Source organism: Chrysemys picta, chromosome 2 (genome assembly GCF_011386835.1).
Source record: "Chrysemys picta bellii isolate R12L10 chromosome 2, ASM1138683v2, whole genome shotgun sequence".
Taxonomy (NCBI): Eukaryota; Metazoa; Chordata; order Testudines; family Emydidae; genus Chrysemys; species Chrysemys picta.
The window spans coordinates 117,413,902-117,428,112 of record NC_088792.1 but is presented as its reverse complement, the minus strand read 5'-3'; the positions used below and the strand labels follow the sequence as shown (position 1 = coordinate 117,428,112).

General features: G+C 49.0%; 1 protein-coding gene across 6 annotated transcripts in view; it reads right to left on the bottom strand.

The window, feature by feature from the left end:
* The window catches only part of COL15A1 (collagen type XV alpha 1 chain), a 290,708-nt gene that overhangs the window by 256,680 nt on the left and 19,817 nt on the right, over positions 1 to 14,211 (bottom strand). For 2 of the 6 annotated variants that reach the window (XM_065584076.1, XM_065584077.1), the window contains exon 3: positions 10,913 to 10,990. The exons of the other annotated variants lie outside the window; for them this stretch is intronic. In XM_065584076.1, the coding sequence (XP_065440148.1) occupies positions 10,913 to 10,990 (78 nt within the window). The remainder of the gene's footprint in view (positions 1 to 10,912; positions 10,991 to 14,211) is intronic. 6 annotated transcript variants of the gene reach the window in all.

The window sequence follows — 14,211 nt, the reverse complement described above, 5'->3', positions numbered from 1 at the left end:
GACTGGAGAATAGCTAATGTGGTTCCTATTTTCAAGAAAGGGAAAAAAAGTGATCCGGGTAACTACAGGCCTGTTAGTTTAACATCTGTAGTGTGCAAGGTGCTGGAGAAAATTCTGAAAGAGAAACTAGTTGAGGACCTTGAGGTTAATGGCAAGTGCGATAAATTACAACATGGTTTTACGAAGGGCAGATCGTGCCAAACGAATCTGATCTCCTTCTTCGAGAAAGTAACGGACTTATTAGATAAGGGAAATGCGGTGGACCTAATATACCTGGATTTCAGTAAAGCGTTTGATACTGTACCCCATGAGGAATTATTGGTTAAGCTGGAAAAGATGGGGATTGATATGAAAATCCAGAGGTGGATAAGGAATTGGTTAATGGGCAGAATGCAGCGGGTCGTATTGAAGGGTGAACTGTCAGGTTGGAGGGAGGTTACCAGTGGAGTTCCTCAGGGTTCGGTTTTGGGACCCATTTTATTTAATCTATTTATAACTGACCTCGGAACCGATTGCAGTAGTGGACTGATAAAGTTTGCGGATGATACGAAGGTGGGAGGCGTTGCCAATTCGGAGGAGGATAGGGATATTCTGCAGGGAGACTTGAATGAGCTTGTGAATTGGAGTATCAGAAATAGGATGAAATTTAATAGTGAAAAGTGTAAGGTGATACATTTAGGGATGACTAACAACAATTTTAGTTACAAGCTGGGGACGCATTGGTTAGAAGTAACGGAAGAGGAGAAGGACCTAGGGGTTCTTGTAGACCGGAGGATGACTATGAGTCGACAATGTGACGTGGCGGTGAAAAAAGCCAATGCGGTCTTGGGATGCATTAGGCGAGGTATATCTAGTAGGGATAAGGAGGTGCTGCTTCCGTTGTATAAGGCGCTGGTGAGACCTCATTTGGAGTACTGTGTGCAGTTCTGGTCTCCCATGTTTAAAAAAGATGAACTCAAATTGGAACGGGTGCAGAGAAGGGCCACTAGGATGATCAGAGGAATGGAAAACCTGTCGTATGAAAGGAGACTAGAGGAGATCGGGCTGTTTAGTCTGACAAAACGAAGGCTGAGGGGGGATATGATTGCTCTCTTTAAATATATCAGAGGGATAAATACCAGGGAGGGAGAGGAATTATTCCAGCTTAGTACTAATGTGGACACGAGAACGAATGGATATAAACTGGCAGTGGGGAAGTTTAGGCTTGAAATTAGACGAAGGTTTCTGACCGTCAGAGGGGTGAAATATTGGAACGGCCTTCCGAGGGAAAACGGTGGGGGCGAGGGACCTGTCTGGTTTTAAGATTAAATTAGATAAGTTTATGGAGGGAATGGTTTAATGGTAAAACATATTAGCTGAGGAATACTGAGCAATAGCAGGTAAATAGTATTATGGCTAACAAGGGTCAGGCTGGAGACTCTTGCCTACATGCTCGGGGTCTTACTGATCGCCATATTTGGGGTCGGGAAGGAATTTTCCTCCAGGGTAGATTGGCAGAGGCCCTGGAGGTTTTTCGCCTTCCTCCGCAGCATGGGGCAGGGATCGCTAGCAGGAGGGTTCTCTGCCAATTGAAGTCACCAAGACACAGGATTTGGGGACTTCATCAGCAGAGTCAAGGGAAGGGTAGGGACGGTTTTGTGGCCTGCAGCATGCAGGGGGTCAGACCAGATGATCATAATGGTCCCTTCTGACCTTAAAGTCTATGAGTCTATTTATTTTGCCATTTTAGTTTTTGTACGAATAGATATAATTAGGATGGCAAATAGGGTCTGAAGAATCCCTGGTCCTTTATGTTTTGGAAACTGGCATATTTTAACTTTTGAACAACACAGACTTTTATCATCAATTATGAGGGGAGTATCTTTCCAATGACACAAAGGGCAAGCCAGCAGCCATTTCTAGTGCTAACACTAATGCAACTGTTAAGTCGTAAATTCATTTAACAACCAAATCCAGAGTCTGGCACGCAGCCTGAGTAGGCCGGCCGATCTGCAAGAGAGGAGTTCCTCCCACCTTCGAGGTCACAGAATGTCTGCAACATCTCAGTGGCTGGAGTAACTTCTACTGCATCCCCAACCCTAAGGGGGAGGACAGGAGAATCTGTGTAATGACAGCTCTGGTCCTGGCAGCATACACTTGCTGCCATGGAGCTCTGCTTTGCACCATACAGGTGTGTAACCCTTTTGTGGCCACCTAGAATCCTGTCACCACCTAGCACAGCTGTATTGCATCAATTCCACCCTCCTGCTAGAGATTTAGTGCTAAGAGCCAGCTCCTAAGAACATGGTCTTTAATTTTGTATTCAAGTATTTACACACACAGTTCATTTGCATTATCATTTTGTGTGCGACTGATATACACCTCTACCTCAATATAACGCTGTCCTCGGGAGCCAAAAAAATCTTACCACGTTATAGGTGAAACCGCGTTATATTGAACTTGCTTTGATCCACTGGAGTGCGCAGCCCCGCCTCCCCCCCCCCCCCTGGAGCACTGCTTTACCGCGTTATATCCGAATTCGTGTTATATCGGGTCACGTTATATCGGGGTAGAGGTGTAATAGGCACACGCAATGGCAAAGTAAGCCAGATTTCAATCCCTTTAAAAAAAATGATGCCAAATAACTTATTTATTTTCAATGCATAGCCTTATCATTAGGCGAGGCAATCTCCTTGACTGCAGTAAAAGTGACCAGGGGATGCTCATAAATCTATGTCACCAGGCCAGCTAGGCACAATACTACCTCCATATAAAAGATCAAGCCACAGTTCACCATAGAATATTAGAATCTGAGCACCTTTAATTTATTTAGGTATTTATCCCCACAACAGGGTTGGGAAGTATTATGATTCTCCATTGGTAAAATGAGGATAAAGGCACAGATGACTGAAGCCCCCCTCTTGCAAACACTTAATGCAAGTGCTTAACTTTAAATATACAAGAAATCTCATTGAATTCAATGGGGCTACTTACTTGCATAAAATTAAGCACTTGCATTAAGTGTTTACAAGTTGGGGACCTTGATGATTTGGCCAAAGGGCACAGGGAGTCTGTGGCCAGGACTGGATTTAACCCCAATCTCCTGAGCCCCAGTCTACTGCCTAAACAGGACTATTCTTACCCAAAAGATTATAGCCACAGTATGTCCGTTCAAATAGAACAAGACCAAATCCATTACTTTATAAATATCAGATGTTTCAAAGTTAGTCATCATGGAATTTTCTTAACATAAACGCTCTGCAGAAGGACATATTAACCAAAAGATTTCTAAGTGGAGAAAAGGAAAAAATACCTCTGTGTATTAGATGTCAGAAAATCCCGTTTATATAAAAAAAATATGAAATGTATCATATCTTAGTACACGGTTACAGTAAGTGACTGTTCATGGCATTGTTGTTTTTTATTCAGTTTTCAACATACTTATGGAGTCTAAGTATAGGTGGCAAGCACTAGGTGATCTATATATACACTAAATTATTCATACAATTTTTGCACACTTAAAAAATGTAAATATGCCTAATACAGTCCCCTCGTGTGTAGGGCTTTATCAGAGTAAATTGAATAACACAAATAAGATGAACGCAAGACCTCTCTGTTAATGTTTAGATTAGGCAACATATTTTAATTGGCCATGTAAAGCTACATCAAACTGTGCGTATTGCAAGTGACAGGCTAATTTTTTATCAGTTTGAACTATAAGTGAGCACCTGTGCTATCCATATTTAGAGGACTTAAACTTGTAGTCAACTGAAGAGCAAGTATATTCTTGTCATCTCCAGCACTGTGCCCAGCTAGCCTGACCCCCAAGCCTGCACTTAATTTTAAGCAGGTGAATAGTCCCTCTAAGTTCAATGGGACTGCTCACCTGCTGGAAACTAAGCATGGATCAGAACCTTGAACAATATTTCCTCAAGTTTAGTCTGAAAAATACAAATAACTTCAACCCTAATGTGCTATTTATTTTCCATGACAGGCTTCAATGTGTAGGAGGAACAATACGGAAATATAACAACAAGAGTTAGCAGATGTGGCATACTCTGTGCCAGGCCACATGTAGGACAGAAAGTCAAGCCAGACCCTAAGGCTCATGGAAACACCCTCCCCATTTGTTATGTAGCAACTCAATTTGGTTTGATCAAAGTGGCAGAAAGAAAAATAACAGCAGTAATCACCAAACCTGAAGTACTTCCCACTAACAAATTATCTTTGAATTGGACAAAGACAATATTCTTTCACCACGCCCTGGACAACACAAAAAAATAAAATAAATACAATCATGCTTTCATGAGTTGTTCATATTGTATGTACTGTATCTAAGAATAAATCATCAATATTGTTGACTCGGCATAGAAGATTTACCCAATTTTCCATGGCGACATCTGTTTTTACTACAAATATTTTTAATCAACTACTTCAGTCTTCATATTATTTAATATTTATATTATTGCAGCACCCAGAAGCTCCAGTTAAGATGAGAGCCTTCATTGTCATGGATACTATACATGGGCAGAGACTGCGTATAGCTCTCCCATGAGCTTACAGTGTTATTTCAGGGAATATGAATATAAATATTAATTGAATAAAACAAAAACCAATAATCCATCTGCTAAAGACGTCTCTTGACTTCAGTGGACACTGGATCAAGCCTTCGTGCCAGATAGCCTGTTCCCACTCAGCAATCTCCCTCTGGGGTGGCCTGTTGCCCTGCTCTGGTGTATCAGGTAGAAGCTTAGAATGTACTCAGAATCCTCAAAATGAGACTTCTCTATTCTCACAGGACCAGCGGTGGCTCCAGGCACCAGCGCTCCAAGCGCGTGCCTGGGGTGGCAAGCCGCGGGGGCCGCCCTGCTGGTCCCTGCGAGGGCGGCAGTCAGGCAGCCTTCGGTGGCTTGCCTGCGGGAGGTCTGCCGGTCCTGCGGCTTCGGCGTACCCGCCGCCGAATTGCCGCCAAATCCACGGGACCGGCGGACCTATCGCAGGCATGTCGCCAAATCCACGGGACCGGGGACCTCCCACAGGCATGCCGTCAAATCCGCGGGACCGGGGACCTCCCGCAGGCATGCCGCTGAAGGCAGCCTGCCTGCCGTGCTTGGGGTGGCAAAAAAGCTAGAGCCGCCCCTGCACAGGACAGGCCTCTCTCATGGAATAGAGGGGGGAGACAATGTGCACTGGGTTTGTGCAATACCAGTTATTAATACAGTTATTTTAACTGAATAGGTTTGTTCTAGTCCTATTGACAGAATTATTGTAAAATAACCCACTACTATCAAAGTCAGTTCTAACAAACTTTAGGAATCACCATTGGTAATGGCTTAGGGTTTATACAACCTGTCCAGAGAAGCAGAAGTTACTTGATTACATTATTAATGAGAGTCACTGACTTCTTTATGTTTAAGTACTGTTGATTCAAGATTATTTTAGCAAGTGGTTGGTACAGAAGCACATGAAGAGTAAAAGAAAGAGCAGAACAGAGGGAGGAAAATGAGTTAAAATAGGTTTTAAAAGCTCCAGTAGTTACTTATCATTAAGTCTGTAACAACAACAGGCAATTGAAGTATAGATCCCTGAAATAACTCTGGCTTCAAATTTCTAACATCCGACCAGAAGGCTTTCAGTTTGGGACAATCTCAGAAGGCATGAAGACAGTTCTCCATAACATGGCATTTCCATACAACAGGCATTCAAAACCTGTTGCAACAACGTCTCTAAAATCTTTCTGCAGTGCTAGCCTGTCTGGATATTTTCCCCAAAAAAACCTAACTGGCAGCTCAGCATCTGTGTGATGCATTCACTGTAGGTCAATAGTTTATCATTGCAATCCATATTTAAGAGTGACAAAGCCCTAGCGGATGAAGACAGATATTATTTGGCCCAGCAGGTGAAAGGAAGAAAATCAAGGCGTTTCAAAAGAGCTCATCCATCTGTGAAAGCAAACAGGAGCAATTCAATGTAGCAGGGTGGCACACTGGTAACAAAGTTAGGAAGGAAGATACATAGCATACTACAATATGCACCAATGTCGGGGTGTGGAGGGTTATAGTTCCTGACAACTTCAAATCTCAGAATACTCCTAGAAACAGGCAGATTTTGTAGGGCTTTATTCCTCCCAGTTATCTCCAGATTTCTGTCCTACATATTTTGGGCTGTAAAACACGATGCACACAGGGCTGTATACATAATAATTAAACAAGTTTCTGGTGTTCTCCACACTGGCTCCTTGTCTGTAAAGGAAAGTCTTTCTAAGGAGACTTATACCAATATCGGTTTTGAGTTTAAACTTTCTTGTGGGAAGGGCAAGAGAGGGGTCTCTGGAGAATTAGGTTGAAACAAAAACAACCCTCTTCGGAGGTTTGGGTTTATTTCAAGGGTTCTGGTTTAACCAAAATGCCACACAGTTTGCAACTGTCTCTAGCTGTGTTCCTCACATGCATCTTTACATGCAGTAAACCAATGGTTTTCAAAGTTTGGGTCGTGACCCAGTACTGGGTCATGGAATGCAAGGTACTCGGTTGCCTTGCTCAGCACCCAGGGACCCTGGTGACTGGCCAGTGAAAACTAGTAGTCCCTACCTGTTCTGACACCACACTGCGACCCAGAAGCAGCCAGCAGCAGGTCCGGCTCCTAGGAGGGGGACCATGGGGCTCCACACGCTGCCCCTGCCCCAAGCACCAGCTCTGCACTCCCATTGGCTGGTTTCCAGCCAATGGGAGCTGGGGGTAGCTGTGCCTGTGAGCAAGAGCTGTACGGAGCCATTTGCACGTCTCTAACTAGGAGCCGGACCTGCTGGCCACTTCCGGGGCGCAGCGCGGTCTGCGGTGCCAGGACAGGCGGGAAGCCTGCCTCTGCACTCCAGCTGCGCCGCTGACCGGGAGCCGCCAGAGGTAAGCCCATGCGCCAACCCCATGCCCCAATCCCCTGCCCCATCCCTTAGCCCCTTCCTGCACCCCAACTCCTTTATCCCTGGCCCCAGCCCAGACCCTGCACCCCCAGCCCAGAGCCCTGACCCCCTCCTGCACCCCAGATCTCCCTCCCTCCCACACCCTGAACCCCCCATTCCCAGCCCCACCCCGCAGCCCTCACCCCCACACCCCAACCCTCTGCCCTAGCCCTGAGTCCCCTCCCACACCCCAAACCCCTCATCCCCAGCTCCACTGGGTCACGGGCATCCACAATTATCTTCAGCTGGGTCGCCAGAAAAACAGTTTGAAAGCCATTGCAGTAAACACCCAAACCCTTCACAAAATCATAAACATACCATACCCCTAGAGCCAGAAGAGCTTTCTGGCTATTGTCATGCCTAGGAGCACACTGAACATCATAGAACGTGAGTTCTTCTATTTCTCTCAAGCTCCTGGGTACGGGAGCCCTAATTGCTTTTAAGACTAACCCTTCTTTACTTAGGGTGCTGAGCCTGAATAGACTCAGATGCACCTAATTAGCTCCCAGACTGGCTCCTTTTAGCTAATTCTTGTAGTTGAGCTGGGAATTGACTTCCAAGACACGGTCTGGCTTAGTCGGGCGTCTTCTTAGGGGCACCCCTGGGCATAGGCGGCGAGTTCCATATCCACGTGGTGCTCGGGCACCAGCAATATTCAGAGCCAGGGGCCCGGGCCCAGCTCCAGCAATACTTGGGGCTGGGTGTCCTCTCCCCCGCCCCCCCCGGCCCCACCTGCAGCCCCCCCCCATGCCTTCCCCAAGTGTCCCCTGACCCCGACTTGCTGCCTCCACCCACCTTTCCCGGGCCCCTAGAGCAGTGTCCCTGTCTCTTCCATGTGCTGCCTCCCAGCAGCAACTGCTGCCACAGGGTCCTAGTGCCCCCATCTCCACTGCCAGGGCAGACTGACTCTGAGCCTGCCCTCCCCCCTCAGACCCTTCCCCTTTCCAGTGGGACCCTCCAGCAGCACAGCCCCCTCCCTGGCAGTCAATGCTCCTGCCCCATGCCTGCCCCATCCCTCCTATCCCAGAGCAGCCTGCCTGCACTCCAAACTCATCCCCAGCCCTGCCCCCACCCCAGAGCCCACACCCCCAATCAGAGCTTTCACCCCCCACCGCACCCTCTACCCTAACCCCTCCAGTACCCCAAACACCTTATCCCCAGTCCCAGCCAGAGCCCTCACCCCCCACACTCCTACTCTCGCCCTGAGCCCCTCCCACACCCCAAACCCCATTGCCAGCCTCAGACAGAGCCCTCACCCCCTACACCCCTACTCTCGCCATGAGCCCCTCCCACACTCCAAACCCCTCATCTGCAGCCACACCCCATAGCCCTCACCTCTGCACCCCATCCCTCTGCACTCCTCCCATCCCAAAACTCCCTCCCAGAGCCTGCACCCAAATCCCCTGCCCCAGCATAGGGCCTGCACCCCATACCTCCTCCCTCACCCAAACTCCCTCCCAGAGCCTTGGGCAGGTGGGGACAGAGTTTGGGGGGGCAGAGTTTGGGCAGGGGCGGGTTCTGGGCACCACCAAAATTTCTACAAACATGCCACCCCTGCCTCTGTGGTGGGGAAGCAGCCAGGTTGTAAAGTCTCTTAAACAGGCACCAAAATACCAAGTCTCATGTCACATTATTACAAAATAAGTGGCCAAAAACCTTCCTTTTGGAAATTAAGGTCGCTCTGACATCTCCTAGTGGGAGTGTAGCCACCAGTTTAAGCTAAATATAGGAAAAGCAGCACTCCTAATCCCGCCCTTCCCCCTCCCACTACCTCTTTTTGTAATTGCTGGGGACAACACCACACCCTGCCTGTCACTCAGGCCTGTAACCTGGGTGTCGTCTACTCAGACTTTTGGTGGCAAAACTCTGCTGTTTTGCCGACAAAATAAAACCACCTCGATGAGAGGCATAGAGCTTTCTGCGGCAAAGTTAAAGCGACAAAGCACCAGTGACATAACTGGCCTCCTCCAGTATCCCACAATGCCCGCCATGACCACTCTGCACACTGTTTAGAACTCGGCTTCCCTGCAGGCATGCGCCCCTCCCCTTTCAAAGCTCCTGGAAGCTTTGACATTTCTCAGCACAGAGAGCTCACAGAGCTGCTGAGGATGCTGCTCCTGGTAGCTGAGACGGCTATAGGAGAACTCAGAGGGAATCACAGAACCACAGGGAGGTGGGCAGAGTGAACTGCTGCTGCAAAGGGGAGGGGGGAAGAGACTGCTGTGCAGAGCCGGGGGCTGATGTCGAGGGGGATGTTCCCCTCCCCCAGAATTGGTTGTTCAGGCTGCTGTCTGACACACAGCATGCCAACACACTCTCCCCCAACACACACACTTCCCCAACACACGCTCTGTCTCTCTCATATATACGCTCCCCCCACACATACACACAATCTCTCACACATTCCCCCCAAACACACAGTTTCGGTCTCTCCCGCATACACATTCACACACTCTCCAGTCCTCTCCCCCCAACCCTTACACTTGAAAACCGTTCCCAAAGCACTCTGCAGCCAGTTGCACAGTGGGATAGCTACCCACAGTGCACTAGTCTCTGTGTCGATGCAAGAGCTGCTAGCATGGATGCGCCCTGCCAACACAAGGAGCATAGTGTGGACATGCAACAGCGCTTTAATTAAAGGGGCATAACTTTTGTCAACAAAATTCTGTAGGGTAGACAAGGCCTAAATCTTGCTGATTCTTTCTGCATCACATCTCTACGATATGATGTTTCCTACCATCCACACAGCTAAACTCTCCTCTCACCACGTCACATCTCAATTACTGCAACATCCTTCTCTACGGCCTTGACGAATGAACTCTGGTCCCGCACACTTCATTCAGAATGCTGCAAAGGTCATTTTACAATGAGTTGTTGTTGCCAGGGCCGGTGCAACCATTTAGGTGACCTAGGCGGTCGCCTAGGGCACTAGGATTTGGGGGGGCGCCATTTTCTTCGGCAGCGACCGCGGCGGCCGGATCTTCGGCCACCCCGGTCGCCGCCGGCATTTAGGCGGAAGGAGCTGGGGCAGTGGAGCGCGGGGAGGGCCGCCTGCAGCAAGGGGGCGGGGGGCACTCAGGGGAACTCCCCGCCCCAGCTCACCCCTGCCCGGCCTCCTCCCCAGCACGCCGTGGCTGCTTCACTTCTCCCGCCTACCAGGCTTGCAGTGCCTAAGCTGATTGGCGCCGCCAGCCTGGGAGGCCGCAGAAGTGAAGCAGCCACGGCGTGCTCGGGGAGGAGGCGGGGCAGGGGTGAGCTGGGGTGGGGGGGTGCCTCAAGGCAGAAGGGGGGAGCTGCTGCGGGGGGTGGGCACCTCAGGGCGGGGGCTCGGGTACGGGGGCGCAAGGTAGAAGTTTCGCCTAGGGCGTGAAACATCCTTCCACCGGCCCTGGTTGTTGCTCAGCTCCAACCAGCCTATGATTCCAGCCTCCACTGTCCACTTGTTAAATTTTCAAACAAGCACCTACATGCCTTCTCCTATGCTGCTCCACGTGCTTGGTAGGCACTCCCTGCAAACATCCCCAACGCTAACTCATTATCCACCTTCAAATCCCTCATGAAAAGCTCTCCTTTGCTGTAATGCCTACAAAAAGCTTGACAATGGTTAGGCTGCTGATGCTGAAGCCGCTGCTTGTCATGCTGACCAACACCGTTTCACTGTTTCCTTGTACTTGCCCATTGGTCTGTCTCATCCATCTGTCTCCTCATCTTAGACTGCAAGCACGTTGGGGGCAAGGAACATCATTTTGTTCTGCATTTGTACAGCATCTAGCACAGTGGGGCCCTGGACTATCAATGGAACGCCTAGGCACTACAGTAATACAAATAATATGGGGTATATTTTATCTTTAAGTCACAATGCTGCACTAAGGGTGATACACAGCCACACCAACCCAGCAGGAGCTCCCAGAGGTATTGTGCTTGACACAGACCCACAACTTCCTGGAGTTATGTTGAGCAAGGGGGAGCACTGACCTTGCGCCATGTGACTGGATGCTGTCATGTGACTGGGCCATGGCTGGCCATTCCTAGTGGTTACAGCAGGAGTCAGGCCTAATGATCAGAGCAGAAGTCAGGCTTAGTGGTCAGAATCCGAGTCAGTAGCCAGGAATCAGAGTCCAAGGTCAAAGCTGGAGTCAGAGCCCAGGTGCCAAAGCCAAGGGTCAGAGCCAAAGTCAGAGATCAGGAGTCAGTGCCATGGGTCAGATATGTGTTACCTTGATGAACAAGGCGGGAGCAGGACAGGAACAAGTAGGCGCTATCACAGCCAAGGGTAAATGCTTTGAGCAGCCACTGAAGTAGTAGTAGTGGTGCTAGTGCTAGTGCTGGGCTTAACAGCCCGTCTGCTGACTCTTCCCACCAGTTAGGTGGTGTAGCCAATCAGGCAGCCTACCTGAGGCCAGCTGCACTTATCAGGTTGCTTGGAGACTGGCTGTGATGCAGGCCCTGCTTCCTGACAGGTGCAATGTGTCCTTCCCACTACACAGAGCTAGCTCTGCAGATAGGTGAGGATGGGGACTGGACCATGGCCCCAGCCCCCCTCAGAAGACTAGTGGTGACAGTAGCATTTAGTCCTTGCTCCATTTGCACACTGACATAAGGCTGGGTACAGCCTAGCACTGAACATACAACCTTCCTCTCTGCATGAAGCAATTGTTGACTCAGACACAAGTGTAACAAGGCTGACTCAAGGTTTTGGTACTGGGCTAGCTCGTGTAATCTTCTGCACCAAGTTCCTACAATGATAAAAATGAACTTGTTTCAACAGAAGTCCTGTATTCTATCTGGGGACTTGTGCTACCATAGAAATTAAAGGTCCAATCCTGGAAAATCTTACTCATGTGAGTTGTCTTTACTCAAGCAAATAGCTCCACTGATGTTACTGAGATTACTGCCACGAGTAATGGCTTGTAGGATGAGGCCCTAAGAATCACACAAGCCTGTTAGTTCACTGGGCTCACTCCATTGGTGGAACAATTTAACATAGCTTTCCTAAAATAGAAATGCAGGTGATAATGTTACAGAGCAGCTCACTGGCCATCCCCACATCCCAGCTGCCGAGACTAGGTTGTTTAAACTGTTTTCAGCTGTTAACATTTGCAGTTACTTAGAAACACAGAAGAATTCCATGCATCCAAAAGCACAGCTAACCCTTTCAGTCTGTCCCGGAGCTCAGCCCCTAAAGCCAGAAGAACTTTCTGGCTATTGTCATGCCTAGGAGCACACTGAACATCACAGAAGAATGCTTCTGAATCTCTATATTCAGCACTAGTACATGCAGTTTCTAAACAGGTACATTTTACCCAGGGTAAGTGGCTGACTGAGTAACTATGGTCTTATGCCTGGGCCTGCACTATCAGAAACCGACGTGTGGATGGTCAGAGCTAATAGTTTGTGCAGTGGCAGTTAGGCCAGGAACCAGAGCCAGAGGTCAAAGCCAGAATCGGAAGTCAAAAGCAAGGTCAGAAGAAAGCAAGCATAGGGCTGGAAGCTGGACTGGTCCAAGGGCAGGGCATAGAGCAGGACTGGGAACAAGGCTGGAGCAGACTAAAGCCGGTATAGTCTGTCATCACTATCGGGGCAGAGTTCTAAGCCATGAAATGACATTGGACAGTCTAAGCTACAGTTCTTCCTGTGAAGATTATATACTGGCCCTGAAAGTCACCAGACCAGCTCCTGGCTTGTGGATTGGCTGGAGCCTACCACAGGAATGATTCATCACCACATGTGGCTTAATCAGACTCTAGTTCAGGGATGACTCATCACCTCACATGTTCAGGCTTAAGAGCAGGGTATAAGAACATTGCTGAGGAAGATAGTACATATCTTGTGGTCTAAGAGCATTAGGTTTGGAGTAGTTAGATGGTAGCATTGACTTGACCTTTCATCCTTTGGCAAATTGAGTTCCAGGTGGATTAGAGAGAGAGAGAGAGAGAGAGTGTGAGTGAGTGTGTGTGTGTGTTTGAGATGACACTTTACAAACTGCCATCCGGTCTGCTCTGCATGGGCATGCAATATCACATAATAGGCACCGACTCCGTGGGTGCTCTGGGGACTGGAGCACCCACGGGGGAAAATTGGTGGGTGCGCTGCACCCACCGGCAGCTCCCCACCCCGCCCCAGCTCATCTCCGCCGTCTCCCTGCTTCTCCCTCTAGCTCCCAGCACTTCCCACCGCGAAACAGCTGTTTCACAGCAGCAAGCACGGGGGGTGGGAGGTGGGGGAACGTGGCGTGCTCGGGGATTTGGGGAAGGGGTCCAATAGAGGCAGGGAGGGGCGGAGACTTTGGTGAAGGGGTTGGAATGGGGGAGGGGCAGGGGTGGAAGGGAGTCAAGCACCCACTGGCGCCAGGAAAAGCTGGCACCTATGTATCACATGGTCTTTTGGGGAAGAGCAGGAATTGGCTTTAGTGTACAGTAGTTGGCCATTAATCTGCATGTTACATTACAAATTCTGGGCCTTTTTTGGCCCACCACCTCCTGTTGCTTTCTACTTCAGAAGTAGCTGCCAAATTATAGATAGGGCCCCAGCTTCTGGAGTCCTGTGATTATGGCAGAATCTCAGATAGCTTCTAGTCCCCCCAAGAAAAGTTTGACAACCTGATTTATGCAGCAACCTCATCCTGAGTCTGCTGACAACCTGAAACAATGCCTCTGAGAAGTGTGAACTGCCTCATATATCCCAATGGATTGTTAATGCCAAGAACTACTGTTCTGGGGCCCCCACCAACATCAGCCCAGCAGAGGACTTTGTGCGTGGCAGGAAGAGATGAGTACAGTAGGCCTGGCCCACCTACCGAGGCGGACACACCTGGGATACATCCCTGCTACTGCCCAGCCTACCCCTTCCACTCCAACCCCCAAGTTCCCCACCCACAACCACCTGTTAGGCCTGCCTCTTCCAACCCCAGCCTAGCCCCAAAGTCTTCCCACCAGGTCTCTCCTATTACACACTTCCACAGCCCAGATTTCTCCCATCCATTTCCTCCTAATGCAGTCTGTCATCTGCTACCTGGCCCTGGATGCAGGGCACCCCTACACAAGTAATATAGAATCCATTAAGTATGCAATGGCACTGAAACCTACAGTTACCCAGACAAATCCAAAAATGGTATTCTTGCCCCATCCCCAGTAACAACTCCTTTTTCCATTATTCTTGAACTGTTTTGATTGGCTAATCTTTTTTCTTTTTTCAAACAACACTGTATCTTAGCAATTATAATTTGGAATAATCACAAGGCAACTTCCCTTATACTTCCTTTTCTTGATTTTGAA